Source organism: Alosa pseudoharengus, unplaced genomic scaffold, assembly GCF_046254945.1.
Source record: "Alosa pseudoharengus isolate Yale_2024_CS ecotype anadromous, Long Island Sound unplaced genomic scaffold, YU_APseudo_1.1 YU_APseudo_1.1_scf_23, whole genome shotgun sequence".
Lineage (NCBI taxonomy): Eukaryota > Metazoa > Chordata > Actinopteri > Clupeiformes > Clupeidae > Alosa > Alosa pseudoharengus.
The window spans coordinates 18,485,670-18,506,673 of NW_027468685.1; the positions used below are offsets into that span (position 1 = coordinate 18,485,670).

At 41.6% G+C, this 21,004-nt stretch overlaps 1 protein-coding gene across 1 annotated transcript in view; it reads right to left on the reverse strand.

The window, feature by feature from the left end:
- col22a1 (collagen, type XXII, alpha 1) overlaps positions 1–21,004 on the reverse strand; it is a 66,736-nt gene that overhangs the window by 34,484 nt on the left and 11,248 nt on the right. The window contains exons 4-13 of the mRNA XM_076301888.1: positions 20,522–20,602; positions 14,472–14,583; positions 13,861–13,984; positions 13,160–13,435; positions 12,556–12,636; positions 5,775–5,828; positions 5,453–5,506; positions 5,052–5,105; positions 2,269–2,322; positions 1,845–1,889 (exon numbers count right to left, since the gene is read on the reverse strand). Coding sequence (XP_076158003.1) covers positions 1,845–1,889; positions 2,269–2,322; positions 5,052–5,105; positions 5,453–5,506; positions 5,775–5,828; positions 12,556–12,636; positions 13,160–13,435; positions 13,861–13,984; positions 14,472–14,583; positions 20,522–20,602 — 935 coding nt within the window. The remainder of the gene's footprint in view (positions 1–1,844; positions 1,890–2,268; positions 2,323–5,051; positions 5,106–5,452; positions 5,507–5,774; positions 5,829–12,555; positions 12,637–13,159; positions 13,436–13,860; positions 13,985–14,471; positions 14,584–20,521; positions 20,603–21,004) is intronic.

Genomic DNA, 21,004 nt, shown 5'->3' on the forward strand with positions numbered 1-21,004 from the left:
GGAGCTCATTCATGTCTGTAAGCTATCTGACAGACAGGTGTCCCTGTAGTTAAGCACTTCTACACCTCCAGAAGTGAAAAGCCAGCTCTCTAGACGGCTGTATTTCCTGGAACCTACAGCTGACAGGACAGTGGCAGGTCTGATTGTTTAAACACGACCAATCCGCAGGCAGGACCCCAGCCCCCCTAAGCTATACACTGGGCACCTGAACTTCACTATGTTTAACGGCTTCAAGGATGTGGCAGGACAAGGGGTAGTGGTGGTGGTGATGTGTGTGTGGGGGGGTTGGGTCATTTTAGAACAAGTACCATATGGCAAACCCATCCATAATCTATGGTGATATACGACCCGTTAACTTAGACTAGAACCAGATCGGATGCACTGAAGGATTTCATCTCGTACAAATGGGTCGTGCAATAACTCTTGGTTCTATTTTTTCCCCAAATCCCTTAATGATTTTCTTTTGGAAGATCATTTTTTTTATTTGTACGCTTTGATTAATGCCTAGAGCAAAGGCATGGTCTGAGCTACAGGACTGCTTTAGTCATCATCTGGTTTATCCACTAGAGATAACACTCAAAAACGTGATTTGGAAAATCAGTCTTAAAGGGAGCAGGCCGACATTTTGGGAACCGAACCAGTTTGTCTATAGCTAATCTATTGCTAGAAGGGAGCTAAAGGCTAAATGGCTGTAGGCTTAAAAAGTTGACATGTTCCTTTAAAGGTGCAGAATGTGGCTTGTGTTGGAAATACCACTAAACCTGAAAAGAGCCTTAATAAAATGACCACCACACAGGGCACAGAAAGCACTTAGAAATAGTCAGAAGAGTCAAACCATTGTTGTCATGTTAAACAATTTTACATACTAGTTTGTTTTGACAATAAAAACCACATAAGTGAATTCTCTTCTTCACATACTGTACATCGCATCTTCAGTCAATTACTATTCAATCAGTGACTATTTAGCTTGATGCTGTGGACTTTATTTTGCATGAGGTGGATGATTGGAGGTGTTCATCACAAACTGAAGACTAGACTAGTGGGAGAGGGGAGAGGGGGAGGCACTACGCCCCCGTAGTTCCCATACAGGAAGTTTGGAGAGTGCATCAAGACCAGACACATCTGTTACCTACATCAGCTTCATAATCTCTCAACTTCCAGAGGGAGGTGTGCGCATAACACAGGTCTATACGCACACACACACACACACACACACACACACACACACACACACACACACACACACACACACACACACACACACACACACACACACACACACACACACACACACACACACACACACACACACACACACACACATACACACACACAAGCACATTTGCAAGGTGGACTACAAGGAAAGCACTTAATCTCTTCCTCAGCACTCTACATCCCCTACACAAAGTTTCTCCTTTTCCACCTGAATGGTTCCTTTCTGACTGTACATAAGGGAAACTCGTTGGGTGAGCAACTCTATCTGCAACCTCATCATGGCATGCAAACTGCCATGAAGTAAAGTAATCCGTGCAAATGCCTATTTCCAGATACAGTATGCACTCACTCTTTGATGCTGACTGTGGCTGCTGATCCCAGCACTGTTGACTGCAATGATGTACGGTACATAGGGAGACAGGATGGCTCTAAGAACCATTAAGTAAGGTGTAACGGATAACGGACAACATGACGTCGTGTTTGGGTAAAAATAATGTACGTTTGAGGTGGTATGGTGGCCACGACGCAAAGCTAAATGGTTTGGTTCTAAGCACCGCTAATGTGTATTGAGGTCTGTGGATGTTGACTGATCGTGGCCATGCGTGTCAGGAGAGGGAGCAGACTCTTACCCTGGCTCCAGGTGCTCCTTTCTCTCCCTTCTTGCCAGGATCACCCTGCAGGAACAACACAGGAAGATGGTCAAGAAAAGAAAATACAAGACCACGTTATCATCAAGTCAATTCAATCAATATTGAATACACTGTAGATGATTAACAAAACACATCAGTGATATTGCAATATTACAGTAACTTCACTACTCATATCAATTATAAAGATGTCTAAAGATTATGGAAATATTTTGAGTTGTATAGAGTTTATTGCTGCTTTCATGTATCAACACTGCAACACTTGGGTTGTAGACAAATTTCTACCTACTACTTTGGTACGTTGCACCTACTTTGTGCTTATTTACTTTGTACCTTTGCAAACCGTCACATGGTGATAAAACACATCCCAACCAAACTCTTAGTCACAAACACACACAATACTCACAGAGACCCCTTTAGGCCCGGACGTGCCTGGCAGGCCAGCATCCCCCTGAAGACCCTATGAGGTACAGGACAAGAGCAGAGCATGTTTAGGAGCCACTTTCTCCATCAGCCCTACCAGTATTATGCTGTTGCAGAAGCTAGGGAAGGAAAACACTTGAACATTAGTATGGGATAATACTGCACTTTACTACTATATACTATGTACTGTACTACTGATGATACTGCAGTTTACTAATCTATCATGTAGAGATCGTTGGTGTTATGAACAGGCCTTCTGCTGTTTTGTGTATTGGTTGTTGGTGTTATGTGGCATTGTTGTCCTCTAGTTCAGTGTTTCCCAAAGTCTGGGTCGCGACCCACGGGTGGGTCACAGGAGATTTTATTTGGGTCGCCAGCACAATTTATGTTGTGTTATAGGCCTAACTGATACCCTTTGTCATTTGATACCAGGAAAGCTAACAGTTTTCTATTAGGATGTAGATTGTTAACTACCACAAGTCACGGTTTTGTCATAAAAGCTCATGAAACTGGCGCATGAAACTGGGGGACGAACGCATCGCAGAGGGGGTGCCAGCATGGATATCTACCTCTCAAAATGAAACCGTTCTATGGGGCGCCTGTCATGTACCTCGCAGTTGCAAACTGCAAGGGACATGAATCCGCCTATTTGCACGAACATTAATAGATACCAGTTCCTCAACTTTACCGATTAAAATCTAGTGACCGTGCTGTCAACTAAAGCAGACATCCATAGACCGGACATAAGGCCATTCAATTTGCATACAGTTTCGATTGCAGATGCAATCTTTAAAGTTAATAGCAACCTCTTCACATTCTTATTTCTGATTTAAAATGCACAACAGTGCATTATATTAGTCTACAATTTAAATGGGCATTTTAAACACTATTCCTCTCGTTTTCTACCTCGTTAACTCCAAAGTAAAGGCGCATTCTTCCGGATATTGCGCAAACGCCTCTTGTTCTGATATAACGACTATACAATATAATATAATACAACAATACAATATAACGACTTGAGTTATTTGCTGTTTACATTGGAATTGACGTCCACCGTGTTATTGACCCATTTGTCTGCAACGCAACGTAGCCTACAACATTCTTTTTTAGAAATACAGGAACAGCTTACTATGCTGACGAATGAGGACTGCGCAACATGCGAGAATTTCCCCTACTCTCGGATGCGCATTAAAACGTATCTTTTCAGTAGTCATTTCCAACTTTTCACGCTGATGGTGCTCAAAATGCAACACAACCGTGTTCAAAGCAGGGATCCTATAGCAATGTATGGTCGGGGGAGGCATAGAAAAGTTGGAGAACCTGTGGCCTAAAACAATATTGGTGGTTGCAGGGTAATGGGTCGCGATGGTCTGTCATTTTTAAAAAGTGGGTCGCCAGAAAAAAAGTTTGGGAAACACTGCTCTAGTTGCCTGTATTCCTGACATGCTGTTTGGCACAGGATGAATTTCCTACAGGTCTAAATGAATACCTACTGTATCTACATTTCTGCCTAGTAGTCGCCAAAGTCTATGTACCTTTGCTAATGCTACTTGATTTAATACAAATAAATTGTACTAAACTGTACTTTAACATATTGAAACAAACAGTGCCCTGCTTTAAACATGAAAACATGCCTGTTGTTTGCAATGAGCTCATGTTTGACCAATATGTTTGTGTAATGTCTAATTATATGTGGTACAATATGCAGTATGAAACAGACAAAGACAACTTTTGTTAAAAACTTTAAGATGCCCTGATGTCCTGTCCATGCTTAAACGTGTATCCGGTAAAATAGGCCATTGGGACCCCAGAAAAGCATTAGCACCTGTTAGAAGATGACCCCACTTCATGACCTCTAACCTATTGACCCCTGTGTGCTCTCACTCACAGCGTGTCATCCCTAGTCTGAAGTTTGAGCCCTGTCATGTACCTGCTCATAACTCAACAATACTAAAAACACTACCCTAAACTACAACATGCTCATATTTGGCTACATCAAATGTTTCAAAAGTGCAAAGTTCAATGTTTCAAACATTTCAAGACAAACAACACCATGCTTTAAGACATGTTATTTACTCAGTATTTTTTTCCATCACTAGGGGGCACCAAATGTCTTCAGGTTGACAATCTAAACAGAGAGTATGCTTATATGTAAGGACACGGCATGACCCAAACAACTCTTCCCTAACAGACAAAGAGGTCATTACCAAGTGTGGTCAAACTGTTAATCTAAGTGGCTAAGCCCCCACACCAGCTCAGTGCAAAGTAAAAGACTTAAATCAAATCTAAAATCTCAAACACACTTCTGTATGAAGCTAGACACACGTTTGAGAGGTTATCAACCAACAGAAGCCTTTCCACAATGACAAAGTAAAGAAACATATGTCAACATAACCTTCTCTGCTCTTGGAAAGAGGAAAAGAAAATGTCAATGACATGGGGCATAGTGTACATTTATTCATTTGACAAACATTGCTGATAGAGATCTGAAGATCAACTGCCTGTCACTGTGAACCAAAATTAATCAAACATCCTTCAATAGTGTCAAGGCTTTACTGAGGGTATAAAGGCAGCTCTAGTCGAGGTTTCTGAAATCTCATTAAATTAAGCCCCATGGTCTTAAGATCTGTCAACCACATTTTCGCTCTTCGTCTACAGCTTGGCACTTAAACAGATTGGCAATTGGCTTCAGTTTCCATTTGGTAGTGATTGATGATAGCCCAAATATTGTTTCACTTGTTTATGTTTGAGTGTTGGAGACTGTACCTTTGGTCCGAGAGGTCCAGGCAAGCCCAAGCCCCCTAATGCTCCAGGTTCCCCCTGTTAGACATAGACAGCTGTTTAGACAATTTGGTCTTTCAGGGAATAGTATGACAGACTAACACAATGGTATTTCTCAAAGCTGAAATATAAAAATGTCCGGAGGTGATGATTTATTAGTTTAGGTGCTTCTGACTGAAAAGGTTTTCAGGTTTATCATTAAAACATTCACAGAATACAAAAACTGACCTGCTTTTATCCTTAAATAGTAAATTCGTTATTACAATATTAATCTGTGTTTCTAAATCAGTGACTCGGTCCGTTGTCTGTATGCGATGCCCACTGAAGGTCTGTGTTAGTTACTGTGTGAATCTGTGTGATGGTCAAGACTGGGCAGTGACACTCACTCTTTCTCCTTTGTCTCCTGATTTGCCTGCAAGGCCTGGAAGCCCTGATGTGCCCTGCAAATGTATTCACATAGACGGTGTGTTAGTAAACGCATTCTAACAACCAAGCAAATTCATTTGAGTGAGTGAACAGACACAAAAACTAATGTGCACCTATTCATTCTGCAAATGTATAGATTTGATCAATGTATAAGAAACATGTTTTAACAGATTTTTTAAAACTGGAGTCTATTCTCATAATTGGAATTAAGAAACAGATGCTACCATTATGATTGAATTGGAGGACCACAAATAAGGCTAATCACTAAGGACCTTCCCTGACCTTCTCTCCTTTGATTCCTCTCTCTCCAGACTCCCCCTTAAGACCCGGGTCTCCCTGCAGGGAAGAAATGACCGTTACGATGAGAAAGGGGACACTGCTAGAGAGCGTGCAACGTTATTCATATGACCGGTGGCGATGGCGCTCGGGACAAGGAACAAGCACTGGATGATCTGAGGCAGTACTCGGCAATGGGCAACACTGAACACAAACACACAAACACACAACGTACAAAACTTTTGAAAAACAATGCAGTTAGTGACAATTTGATTTGACAGACCTTGCGTACATACACACACGCACATGCTCAGACACACACAGAACAATGGACTGTGAGACAAAAAAATGTTGACTGTTGCAACTTCCACAATACAGGGTTATGTTTTGAAAAGCAAGTCATGTTCAGAGTCTACTGAAATCTATCACAAGCCACACCACTTAGGAGACAATGGGTTTTTTTTCTCCTTTTGCTTGTTTTCCTCTTCTTCTGTGTCATGCTGCCGTGACACCTACACGCAAAGGAATCCCACAGAATTTCAAAGCATTGAAAGAGAAAGGGAGAAACTGTAAAGCTCTTTAATTACAAGGTTGGGATGAAATCTTGCCAGCTGTCTGAGGAACTTTACGCAGCCTAAAGAATCACAACCTTTAATTACAGCCACAGCTGGCGAGGCCGTTGATGCAAGGCACACAACATCACCCAGACAACATAACATCTTCACAGCATATAAAGAGCTCATACCAAGGCCGTAGTCATGATGTCAACATTGGGGGGGACCAAATCTGTGGTGGGGTCTGAGGGACCCCCAAACAGAATTTCAATACATTTCCTACCATGCAAAAATATTATTAAAAATCACAAACAAGTCGTTAGGTCAGTCAATTAGGTTATTCCAAACTTTTGACGGACATAGGCATGGCATGGATGGATTATGAACCCCTGGACACAGATGCCCCCCCCCCCCGGTGAGTTTTGTGAAAAGGGTGGAGAAGAAGCAACTTCACTGGTTCACCAGTGACTCCATTTGTGTTCAAAATGTATACTTTAAAATAAATTACAAACTAGAGTATCTTATGATAACCTCTATATTACTCAGAATGTGGTTCTTTGACTTAGCCTATTACTTACACCTGAAGATATTTTTAAACTAAGGCTTAGACTCATAGGTTTGGAGCCTAATAAGATTTTGTCTTTTAATTTAGATTTTATTATGCTGGCGGCTAATCACACAATTTTAACAAAGGGACAGGATTCTGGAATAGGCTACTAAGACAGGCCCCTCTTCTGTCTGACCCATGTTACCCCTGTATGCATTATAGACTGGCTTCTGACAGAAATGACGTTTTGTGCCAACATGTAGAAACACTAGGCCTACTACAGCCTTTAATTGGTGAATGGAGGTGCAAATTCCTTTCTTTGGTTATTGTCCGCGATTCACATTAACTGTAGGCCATCACGTAGGCCTATTGTAAACGTCGCCACATTTGATCGTTTTGCCTGCATGGATGCGCGATTGAGTGCGCATCTAAATAATATGCAAGATGCAACAATCATTTCTAAGAGGCCTATAAACGGTAATTTCTGGCATTACTACTAGCATATGAATGCATTATTTATGTTGAAAGACGTGAAAGAAATGACACAGGCTTGCACAAATTCATCATTTAAAATAAAACTTTTCACTTTCGCTATCATTGCGAGAATAGGCTACAATATGGAAAATGTTCCCTTTCAGTCTGATCGGCTCCAAACATGTATAGGATTTCCTTAGCCTGTGCTACACCTTTCCAAGAAGTTTTGTGAAAATTGTACCAGTAGCTTTTGCGATATTGTTGACAGCCCTACCTCACCGCAGGGTGCAGTAAATGGAAGCTTTTGATAGCTCACTCCACTAACGAAAAACGGAAAATCACCAGGACAAACCACTCAGGGGTGTAGGCTACTCTGGAACCATAGGTCACTAATTTGTGCGTTATTTACGTTTGATTACATTTCAGATACAGTACGTGCTGGTTTCCTGTAGGCCTAGTATAGCGCTTTATTCTTGTTCTTTCTATGTCCGAATATTGGGGGGGGACATTTTGGTCATATTTGAATATTGGGGGGGGACACGTCCCCCTCAATGTCTATGGTGACTACGGCCCTGGCTCATACTGTAGGTTGTCACATTCTCTTTGCCACGAGGGCAATGCCATTAAGTTATGCTTAGAACAGCTTTGAGAGAATTGGGAAAAGCATTTGGCATTCAGAGTTTTGAAAAAATATTTGTTGTTTTATGTTGATGGTATTTGGCAGACGCTTTTATCCTGAGAGAACCTGAAATCTGTGTGACTTCTCCAATTAAAGTTATGTAGCTGGACTCAGTCCATCACCACAGTGGCAAAAAGATAATGTGGATGACTGGCTTTCAAATTAGATAGCTCACTGCTTTCCTCTTTACGTACTGTCATCGAAATGCTTGTGGTTGCTCACAATAACAACAAGTGCACGGCAAATGGATGCCCCTGTTCCTTCCCATTCAAATGGTAATTCACTACGCAATAATAGATCTTGGAGGATGTTGTTTATGAAAACGAAAAGCAAAACAGGAAAACATTCAGGAAATGCTAAGGGGAAACACAATGTAAACAAACAATTGAAGTATTTGTGCAGCTTCTGACCCTGTCCAATTTGATATTAAAGATACGTTGGCCTATGTAAACCAAACTGAGAGAAAGTCCAGCATCCCTGGTGTTCAATGTGAAACACATAATCTAGCTTGCTTTGAGTTAGGTTAACAAAGGTCTTGCTGATTTATAATAGCATATAATTCTTTCAGGAAATTCCAGTGCTCAGGAACGAAATGGACACATTTTTCTAGTCGTGGGCGGCTGCTACTATCCCAACATGGCTGCAGCCTATAATAAAGAAGTTTCTGGAATGATCTTCGAAGTATAATTTCAGCCTGTGTCTTGTCAAGAGCACTAGAACAGTTGAATCTACAAACATAACACTGTGTGGAAAAAAAATATGCTAATCCATTGTCATGGATTTAAAAGATAGAAATCAGTGAAGAGTAAAGCCAAATCCCAAAATGTTCTGTCGGCTTATGTCCCATGCCTCTTTCAGATGAAAGACTTGAAACAAACAAGCTTTGGCTTTATCAAATCAACCACAACAGGTGACAACAACAGCACACCAGACTCCCCATCAGCCCTGCACTTGTTCTTCTGTCATGCATGCACAGTAAATACATAAAAGAGATGCTTAATGCACATAATATAAAACTCTACAGTCCTTGTGTCTGTTTTCCTGCCAATTCGTTGGCGGCCATCTTTGGCTCTGTTCTTTGTAAGCTGGCCAGTAGGAAAGATAGGCTGGGCCAGTGATTTGGGTTCCATAATTATACCTCAGGTCTGTCAACTGGCAATGCCCTTCATAACTGAATGTTTTTTTTTTTTTTCTGAGAAGGGCGTAGACGTGTGCTTGCCCTCTCAGTTACTTGGTCTGTGTGTTGACCAAGGGCTATAATTCTGCCTATACAAGTCGTGGGGTTTCTTCCGCCTTTCTGTAGATCTTTAGGAAGATATGACGTCGTACTGCAAGGAAAAAGGTTGTGTTTTTCCTGAATTTATGGACTCACACTAGAGGATGGAATATGTGTTTGTAGCAAGGACACTGGTACTTGAGCTTTACCCATTGAAGTCAAGATTGTACCAGTTCAGCTAAACCAAGTCAAGATGAAACAGCTGAGCTAAGCTCAAATAAAACTAGTTAATCGCAGCATGATTTGAAGCAACTAACTTAATTTTGAATACAAGTCACCTGCAAGTCCCGTAGTCCACATTCCCTTAAAATAAAATAACTGGGCTATGTAACAACAATGCTGAAGTACTGTATAGGCAGGGATACTTTGTGCTCTTTCATAGCATCTTTAAAAGTGGATGGCCCAATCCAAAGTGAGCTCTGAGGAATGACTAAAGGGCTAAAGGACTAAAGACTCACAGACTTAATTGAGCTCAGGTGCTAAGTGAGTGAGTTTATGAGGCCACATGGGCTCAGATAGGTATAAATGGGATTGGGACAGCACTTCACGATATCACATGTTACCTTGGCGATGTTTAATAACAAATGTTCCGTTCCATGGTCGTGTGTCGTGCTGTTGTTTACCTCACAAGCTTTGAACTGTGGGTAATTCCCTTTGGTGTCTGCACTGATGCAGATTCACGGTAAGGGCTCGGTAAGTGTGTACTCAAACCCTCACGCTCTTTGAAATGCGACACTGGGACAGCCCTAAGCCCTTGCGAATTTTGTGAGAACGCGCAGCAAAGTCCGTGAGTCTGGACTGGTCTTGGGATTGGGCCGATATGTGTGATCTTTCCTATTCAAGCACTTGTTATGGGAGAGATTATAAATGTACGCAACCCAATCGCTGTTCACTGATATTCACTGACCTAAGAAATACTTCCTCTCATGAAAAAAATAATAATGTAGTGAGAGAATTGGAGAAAATGAGGAGTGACGTCAGACATGAAGACTTTAACATGACTGAGACAGCATGCTGACAATGAGACAAACATGCACCACACAGCATCCACAATGGAGTGTGCTCGAATGTACTTACCTTGAGACCTCTATCACCTTTAATAGAGGTGGCTTTGCCCTGCAAATAATCAATCGACATGGATTAATTATTGTCGAGGCCCAAGAGAGAAAATCAGAAATCAGCAGCAGAGAGGAAGAAAGCAGCGTTTACTGTAAGCTAATCAAGCTAAGAGGCTAATCATTTCAACATGTGAATTCTATTTACTTTAGAGGAGATACAGAGACTAGATCTGAAATTACATTTCACTTCAGTTACATTTAACTAGAATGTAGCTAACAGCATCTCAAATGAAAATGGCCTAGTCACGATGTGAGATGTAAACAAAATAGGTTTCGTACAGCTTCTCCTTTTTGTCCTTTGAGGCCCTGAGATCCTCCTGAGCCTTTAATACCAAGGTCACCCTGAAAAGATGTACGCACAAATGGGTTTCAACATGCAGCATGGGAGTGCAAAGACATGTACTCTGGTATGTACATTATGCATTTTACACACATAACATCCAGCATTTCACCCACATTGTAATTAAATAATTAATTAATTAATTAATTTGTGAATTGTGTATGAAATGTGCTCAGAAGAAAATATGGGCACTTTAAATGACCTTTTCACCCTTGGCACCCTGGATACCAGCTGGACCTATGTCTCCCTGTGAAATAGAGGAGATGAGAGAAGGAAACAGTGGCAAAAGAAAAAAATAAGAAGACAGATGTCCCTTGCATCATGATTACATTTATCAAATTAAGTACTGATTGGAAACAAAACAAAGTCTGAAACATCGTCAGACTTTTTTTTGTTGTCATTCAAGTACTTAATTATGATAATGAAATGTAAATCTCATGCAAGTTCAAACATGCAAAACTGAATAGAATATAATAGAAAATATAGAGGATATGTATTTATATATATATATATATATATATATATATATATATATATATATATATATATATATATACACACAAGTATATATATCCTAGGACAGAATAGAATAGTATCTCCTTTCCACATCTAGGTTGAGGGATGAATTTTAACCCCTTCCTCCTGACTTGTACCTTCTGCCCTGCAGGGCAAGAGCAGTTGACTGTCTCTTTGCCACTTTGCTGCTCCACTACCGTGGGACTGGGTGTGGGTATGGCAACAGGGGGTGCTTCCGTCACCACCTGCTTAGGACACTACAACAGAGAAAGGCACAAAGCCAAGGTTGGACATGGCTTCTAACAGCTGCCCATGATGGGCAGCGTGATAGTACGAGCGTTGAACCCAGACAGTAACGTTGTTAACCATTATCTTCTCAAAAAAAAAAATTATTGGAGAAATTAATGTCATAAAAGCGTTTATACATGTTTATTTGATCTTCCTATGGTCAGTCTATAAGTGTGTGTGTGTGTGTGTGTGTGTGTGTGTGTGTGTGTGTGTGTGTGAGAGAGTGTGTGTCTTGCCGCCTGAAACAGTATTAGGGTGTCTGTGTGCGTCACACACAGATTATGTGTTTGTGTAAATGTGTGGATGGCACACATGCTTGTGTGTGTGTGTGTGTGTGTGTGTGTGTGTGTGTGTGTGTGTGTGTGTGTGTAAATCTATGTTTACACTTCCATGTAGCCCTGTAAGACTGATATTGTTGGTGACTCAGTGGCAGGATGTAAATGGAGAAGGTGTGAGGGAGAAGCCAAGCAGCATGCTGAAAATGTCTTTGAGTGTCTGCACGCAAACACACACACTCTATATCTCTCTCTCACTCTCTCTCTCTCTCTTTCTCTCTCTCTCTCGCTCTCTCTCTCGCTCTCTCTCTCTCGCTCTTGCTCTTGCTCTTGCTCTCTCTCTCTCTCTGTAAACCTTTGCTGTCTTAACAGAATATTACCACAATGTTACATAATCAGACTACAGACAGACAAGTTCACTTTCACCTTTCTAAAGTTCTCCACCAACCATATACACACAACCACACATCCACACAACCACACACACACACACACACACACACACACACACACACACACACACACACACACACACACACACACACACACACACACACACACACACACACACACACACACACACACACACACACACACACACACACACAATCACACACACAATCACACACAACCACACACACCCACACAACCACACACACACATACACACAAACACACAGACACACACACAGACACACACTCACCACACACATCCACTCACCGGGCCACCAGGAATATCACAGCAGGTTTCCAACTCAGCTTGTTTGGAGTCACAGTAGATCACCATCCTCTGGAGGTCAAACTGCAGGGTGACACGCAGGCTTGAGGTTACACACAAGCCCAGAAAGACAGCAACAGGTTGACATGTGCCCTTAGGTTGGCTAGGTAACATGCTTCCTATTTTGTCTGGATCAAGCTCCATCAGACAACATTTGTTTGAAATCTTCCAAACAAGACATGAGATCTGACTGACCGGCAATATTGTCTGTAAATAAATACTAGGGGAACAATTTAGTCGACACTTTTCATCCTGGTGCACCACAATTTGTTAAATTGATAAAATCCAATTCAGATATCACATTAAAAATGTTGGGACTGTAATATGCATGTGTCCCGCTGTTATATGCATGTGTCCATATTAACCAAAACTTGATAATAAAGCATTTCAAATGTGTTTTGGCATTTTTTTAAATTTAGTTTGGCATCAATGTGATCACAGATAGAACTCATATGCTGTAAATCTTAAGAGTAGACCTAGAGTACTATTATCTAGATGTTCTATGAACTGTTGCCTTAGCAACAACATGGCGCCATAAAGTACTTACATCAATAGGGACGCTGTCGTACAGTCTCTTTCCAATGACCGTCTTCCCCTTTACGTCAATGTCCTCTCGCTCTTCAATGGGGATCGTCTGGATGAGTTTGCAGTCCAGATACAGGGAGACGTTTTTGGCCCCGACGCTCAGGGCGATCTTGTGCCAGTTGCGGTCAAACAGGTTGTCTACCTCCTCGTTCTTAAAGACCGCCCTGACCGCGTCTTTGGTCAGGCCGACCGCATTGTACTCCACTGCCTTGTTCTCTCCGTCCAGACGAATGGACACCTGAGGCAAAGGGGGGGGGGGGTGGGGTTGAATAGAAGGAGCATCAGTAAGAAATGCCAAAATCACAAAGTTCAACCAGTTTCCACTCATTCTGAAGCAATGCGATGACTGGCTGGAATTGTAGGCTTGGGTTCGAGCCATTTTGATTGTTTCCAATTAATCCATTATGTAAAGCACTTTGTGTCCTATGCTATATAAATACATTTTATTATATTATTATTATTATTATTATTATTATTATTATTATTATTATTAACACAAATAGAACAGTATCCAAAAACCAGAGACTTTGAGACGCACAGAATAGAGTAAGAGAAAGCTCTCTGAGTTTGACAAAAAGCATATTGGTATTATAATCACATAATCAACCTAGAAACAGAGAAGCTGATTGATCATGTTAAATATTCTTGCAATAACCTCCTCACCTGTGGAATCCCATACTTGTCATAGATTTGCCAGAGGTACCAATCTTCTCTTCTGGAGAGTTTCCTGAATTTAAATGTTGTCACAAAGGCATATTCATCTGGCAAGCCCTGGGCAAAAACATCCCTGAGGGGAGGAAGATAAAAGAGAAAGCTCTATTATAACTTTCAAACAAAGTGGCCTCAAAATTCACCACTTCAGACATGGAGTTTCACAGGGACAGTCAAAGATGTGTTAGCCTGTCATTCAGCCCATTAGTTCATCCAGATGATATGCCCTCTACTTCACACCTACTGTCTACTGAAAAAGAATCACGGATACAGACCTGGGGTGCGTTTCCCAAAACCATAGTTGCTAACCTGTTAGCAAATTAGTTGGTTGGCAATGGGAAATTAGTTAACAACTATGTTTTTGGGAAAAAACACGCCCATGCTAAGTTGTGTAAGCAGTTAAACACGGCAACAATGCAGACAAGCACAGAATGGATGACCTGCTCAAATAATAAATTACATACTCTAGGCCGGGAGACAGTGGTCATTGCACACAGTAGGCTTGTAATAGTATCTGTTGGGCTAATCAGTCCAATACTTGCAACTACTCTTGAGGCACTTACTCAGTCTGCTGGACTATGGGCATTGTCCCCAGGCGCACGTAAGAACTTTGTCCAGGCTCTTCCCTAGTGCCCAAAATATCTTTCACATTGAAGTAATCCATCAGGTCAAATCCTAGGCAGAAGAGATAGAGAATGTCACAGAAATGTGCTGGATGTGTAGATGTTTTCCCCGTTTAGGCATTTATATTACTACTGTGCTGTTAAAAAGTAAGATGCCAAACTCGTAGGCCCACATCCATCCATTTAAAGCAGACCATGATGCTGATACATATAAGTGCCACTAGAGGGCAATCCACATGGTCAGGGAGACAGTATTCTTACTTGAGGACCAGCTAATCTTATAAGCAACAAGCCACAATTAAATGAAGTAATTGCATGTTTGCCCATAAAAAAAACTGCTCTATATACTGTAGAGGAGTGGAGCAGAACGGTTCTTGTCTCGTCTAAGCTCCAAAGCTCAGGGATACATGTCAGCAGATTTACTGGTGGAACATTTTTGTTGTTTGTTTGCGATGTTCACATTCTTGTGAAGACACGTCCCAACACTTTTTGAGGACACCTTCATTTTCCATGCTGATAATGTCGCGGATATCTGTCGTAATGACTGCTTATGTCATTTTGATTGACGCATGTGCAAGTTTGCGGTGCAGCACTAAACAGGGCCTTTTCCGAGCCGAGCAGCATGTAGATGCTGCCGAAAAAGGTAAATATGGGTGAGTCAAGACACACCCTGTCATCACACACAAGGCTGTACTTATGGGCAGGGAACTGCAGCTTTAAGTCTCATTATTACTGAATAAGTGAAAACAGAGCAGGACTCTCTTTTTTGCTTGGAGATTATCAGCCCCACTAATTATGCTCGATGCTTCAGATGCACTGCCAGATCCAACTGGAATAAACTTTATGCACAGATCTGCAGCTGCCTTAGGGAAAAAGGGGAAAGGATGCCACATGCAATTATGTCATTGGTAAAAAAAAATGTGTGTGTGTGTGTGTGTGTGTGTGTGTGTGTGAGAGAGAGAGAGAGAGAGTGAGAGAGAGGGGGGGGGGGGGAAGAGAGTCGAGGGAGAGGGAAAGAGAGTCGGCGTGACTGAGGTTTTTCTGGGTAAGCCGCCCACCATTTAAGGTGACATCCAGGGGCCACTCCCACCAGCAACAAACAAGTAACTATGGAGATGCCAGCTGGGCATTGGGTGTTTCCAGCTGCAAGTCTGGCAGATGTCCTTGAGGCTATGTGCACATTGCCTGAGGGAAAAAAGCCACAGATTGTCCCAAATGGTCCTCTTGCTTGTGCCCCTCAAAACCCAGAAATAACACAATCTCCCCTCATGTAATGGCCAACTCTGCAGTGGATTATTGCCTTTTTTCCTCTGTTCCCAGCTGCTTTTGAGAACACAATTTCACTTTGCAAATTTGAGATAATGTGAGCGGGCAATATCGACTGACACTATACGAACTAGGACGAGCAAAAGTACACTTTTGCCATAGGGTAAGCCTAAACCAGGGCAAGTGTGAGAGAAGTTTACAACAGTATTAATGACAAAGTAGGCTGGAAAAGTTTTTTTTTTGGCACAGTGGCCATGCTAACTTAATCTAATTTAGACTACAGGCCTTAGGAATTTAGGAACAAAGTTTTCATTGATAAAGAACACTACCATAATTTGATTATTATTGTATTGGTAAGTATTTAGGAGGGGTTATCAACCCTGTTAAGTGATTTTTATGAATCATGTTTCCGTTCACTAGGCAAATGCTCCGTTCCATAGATTTTGAGACTATTAGTGCGAGCTAGCCTGATTAGCACCAGACCGTGTCTCAATTGAAATTGAGATTGTGTCTGGACAAGCTTCTTTCACCTCCCATTTCCAAGGGGTGTCTCCAACGAACGCTGATGAAAATGTCTAAAACCAATTACAGCAATGAAGGAGATGAGATATGCAGAGCAAAGGAAAAACACATCTCAACAAACAAGCGTTTTTCCAAATACTGTTTCGATGTCATCATGTTAAGCCCGCCTCAACGGTTGTGATTGGTGCCCAGGTTTTAGGAACATTGAAAATAGAGTAAATTACCTCTTTGCCAGACCTGCAGAGCAATTTCAAATTTGCCAAAGGTTCGTCTGGGTTCTCCCAGGCTAAGTTTGAGCGCTTAAGGGCCGTTCACACCAGAAATGCCAGTTAACTACAAAGATAACTAATGATAAAAACATCCACACTGACCAACAATAAGTAAAGTCTCTCCATGTGTTGATGATTGTGATGTATAAAATGTTATGGATCCTGATTGGCTGTCAGCTTTTTATCATTCTCAAAAAATCACTTTGGAAGTGACCCCCCCCCCACACACACACCAACAATATTGTTCTTCGATGTTATCATCGTTAGGCCTTTAGTTTATGTGTAGACATTGTCATTCATATTTGCTAGAATGCTTTTTTTCCATTATCGTTAGAGTGGTTGTTCTTGGGGTGAATGACCATTTAGTCTGGGGAATCCAAACAAACCTCTGCAGGTCCATCTGGATGCCGACTTCCGAATCACCAAAACAGCACAGTACAGCAGTGCTGGTCAACACAACCAATGGTTACACTGGATGATGGAATTGAGTTAATTCCATGCATTTGGAATGCATTTAAAACCTATATTTACAAGAAAAATGTGTTTGCTATACCGTATTTTCCGGACTATAAGTCACAACGGAGTATAAGTCGCACCAGTCAAAAAATGTCTCATGAAGAGGAAAAAAACATATATATAAATATATATATGTTGCACCTGAGTCGCAGGACCAGCCAAACTATGAAAAAAAGTGTGACTTATAGTCCGGAAAATACGGTACTTTCAAAAATACTTGGTAAGAGTTTAATGTACCAGTTTAATTTCATTGCTAGTTATGCCCTGCCTTGGGAATCGAAAGCGACTGAAAGGTCCCCAGACCCGTTCTTAATCTCAATTGAGATTTTAGACACGGTCTGTTGTTAGCCAGGCTAGTGAGCGCTGACCTGTAATTTGAAATGGCAGCAGAAAGCATGTAATCATCCACCAAAAAAGCTATTTTGATCAGGGCAGCAAAAAAAATCGAAGGGAACGCCAGATGACTGTCAATGTGGGAAACTCGCTCAGAATGCACTCTCTTGATCCAAATGATGGTGACATCTGCATCTGGAAGTTCTATCTGCCAAAGTGTTGACTGCAAATTGATCGCATGTTTAAGGACATCTCCAAGGTTGTGTCACAGATATATATCATCCTTGCCTGTAACTCAAAATTCACACGCGACTTTCCAGACATTAATCCACTGATTCAAATAATAAACTTAATTTTACCGTGAGACAGGAAACAATGCCAAATAAATACATACATACATATATGAGCTATTCTGGGTCCTATAGGTCATCAACCACAGACTGTCATCTGTGACATTTCCTGTTTTGTTTTTTTTGTAAAACCTTGCATATATGTGGTTGATGTGCATACATTTAAAAGCTTAACGTGTATTTTTATGCTCAAAAAGAAGTTGCAAACTTGTACTTATAAACATGTAATTTGGACAGTGCCAGACAATGAGAAAAAGAAATCTAGTCAGTCAAACTGTTTAAACTCCAACAGACCAACAGACATTTGGATTTAGTATGTGATATAAACTTCCTGCTGTCACATGTTGCAGTCTACAGGAGAGAATTGGCCACATAATTAGCACTGCCCTGTACTGGAGAGGAAGTGAACTGTAGTCTAGTGAAGCAACGTCCTTACAAACATCTGCCACCCCAGAACAGAACACCCCGGTTTGGTATGATATACAGTGCAAACCTCAACCACCTTTGTTATAACTCGTCCCTAAACTCTGTTAGGGGGTTAGACACACGGCTCCATTCATCCGCACTCCTCTACCACACACTGTCTCCCAGTCACATTAGGATAGTCTAGTGGCTTTCATCGCCCTGCTGTCACAGTCTGGGTGTTTTTGCGGCCGACTTCACCCCCCCCCCCAATCATCAAACTGAAATCCCAAAGCACTTCACACAGAATGTTGAATTCAATCATGCATTCAGAGCAAAATGAAAACTTTAAAGTGGCCGATCACATTCATACATCTTAAGTTGACAGCTGCCATTACAATTATGCTATTCAGTTGCTGTCGGCCTATATGGGCTCAGAGCAGAGAGCTCAGATTCTCTCTCTCTCTCTCTCTCGCTCTCCCTAACTCTCTCTCTCTCTCTCTCTCTCTCTCTCTCTCTCTCTCTCTCTCTCTCTCTCTCTCTCTCTCTCTCTCTCTCTCTCTCTCTCTCTCTCTCTCTCTCTCTCTCTCTCTCTCTCTCTCTCTCTCTCTCTCTCTCTCTCTCTCTCTCTCTCTCTCTCTCTCTCTCTCTCTCTCTCTCTCTCTCTCTCTCTCTCTCTCTCTCTTTGACTAGACATCACTCTCTGCCTGGCTGTTTTTTCTATTAGCGTGATGAATTTGAGTGGGAGGTTTCAGACAGGAACCATAATCCCCAAAGGCTTTAAGATAACATCCTACCTATCTGCCTGTGCGCCACCACTCAACATTTCTGAGCCCAAAATTAGGTACTTTTTCCACAGTCCGACGCACAAGCGTCTAATGCAGGGAAATTAGTAACTTTCGAGATGACAAACTTGCTCATCTCCACTCAAAACATTGCCAGAAAGTTTGGGTGACTCTTCACCAGTCATGGTTTCCTCACATTTCTGAGTTAGAGAAGAGGGTGCTTTTCATTTTCCTGCATGTTCAGATGCATAACATGGCCACTGAACAGATGCTCCTAGTTTGGAGAAGCAGGGCTGTACAAAAAAACAAAGCAGTCTGTGTGATAGATCATCCACCAGCGTAGCACAAGTGTGATACAGCTTTGCGTATGGCTAATACAATGCATGCATGTGAGACTGAGCTGCTTTTTTGTTTGTTTGAAGCACATGTGTATTGTTCTGTGTGAGGGGAATCAATGTGCCTTAATTTGAGCAGAGGTAAAACGTTTGTGGATTCACACTCAAATGAATTCAGATTGGAAAGTTCAAAGAAAAAAGTTTGCTTCAGTTAACCTACAGGTGAGATGTTTGTAACTACAGGACCTTTTATCATTCCAGGTGCAGTAAGCCTAGTGCCCAGCCACAACAGATGAACTGTGATGAACTGCCCTACTTGTGATGGTTTTATGTTTTATGGTTTGTGCTACAAATCAACCTACAACCTCTGTAGCACCACTGCTACATATATGTGCAAAAAAAGTTAACATACAGCCCTGGGGAGGATGGTAACTCACAGAGTGTCTTTGTGAATTAAAATTAGAGAGGGTATGACAGGTGTAAATAATGGAGGCTTTGACACTGTAAAGCTGGACAAAGGCCAGTGGGTGCTGCATAAACATATACCGGGCAAAGAAGCCTATATGTCTGTTTGAGAGCAGCTTACAGTTGGAGTTGAGAAGGTGGAAATTCTCCATGAATCAGAAAGAAAACACTCTCCTCTTAGAGGACTGTGCAACAAGCGTGGCCATTCTTTTGTGGAAAACTGTTACCTTCTCCATTTCCATCTGATTAAAGCATTACGGTGTTTTCATTTTAAGTCATTTAGTCGCTTCAGTCTTGGGGCTTATGGAAGGAGACAATGAGCTTGTCTCGGGGACTAGATCTAAGACGAAATCCTGGATTAAACAGTGTTTCAAATGTCCATTCTCTGTCCCAGTGCTAGTCAGGGATTATGAGTAATTCCACTTTAAGAAGGCAGCGTTCTGAGTCCAAGAAAGCCACTATTGAGTCTGCAGTCTGAGAAGAGAGAGGAAGCATAGGAGTAGAAAGGGGAGAGTGATGGAGGAGGAGGTGTGTGTGTGTGTGTGTGTGTGTGTGTGTGTGTGTCTTCTCATGTGTGTGTGTGTGTGTGTGTGTGTGTGTGTGTGTGTGTGTGTGTGTGTCTTCTCATGTGTGTGTGTGTGTGTGTGTGTGTGTGTGTGTGTGTGTGTGTGTGTGTGTGTGTGCACCTCTGTGTGTTCTCATGTGTGCGTGTGTGTGGGTGTGGGTGTGTGTGTGTGGTAACATTACCTGGGACCTCCTCCAGGCCTGCACTGGGACTGTTGGGTTTGAACCGGTCTGGCCGAACCTTCATGTTTGGGCACAGAACATCTGTAAGAATAGCAGACACATGTTAAACAAAGTTATAAAACAGCAAGCATTTGCCCATTATTTCCCATTTGAAATAAAATAAAAAATAGTTTCTTTTTTGGGAGGTTGCCCCTATGATTTCTTCTGTTGCCCCTATGATTTTTTCTGTTGCCTGTTTGAATAGAAGTGTCAGCTAAAATGAGTAAATGTAATGTTAATGTAAATTAATGAGTAAATGTAATGTTAGTGTAAATGAATGAGTAAATGTAATGTTAGTGTAAATTAATGAGTTAATATATTATGTTAATGTAAATGTGTGAGAAAAAAAAACGGTCTATCCCTGATCACTTTGTTTAGGAACATACAGATCCATTACTGCAACGCAGGACGAGTACCCTTAGAAGTGTTTCAGAAGTCTTGCAT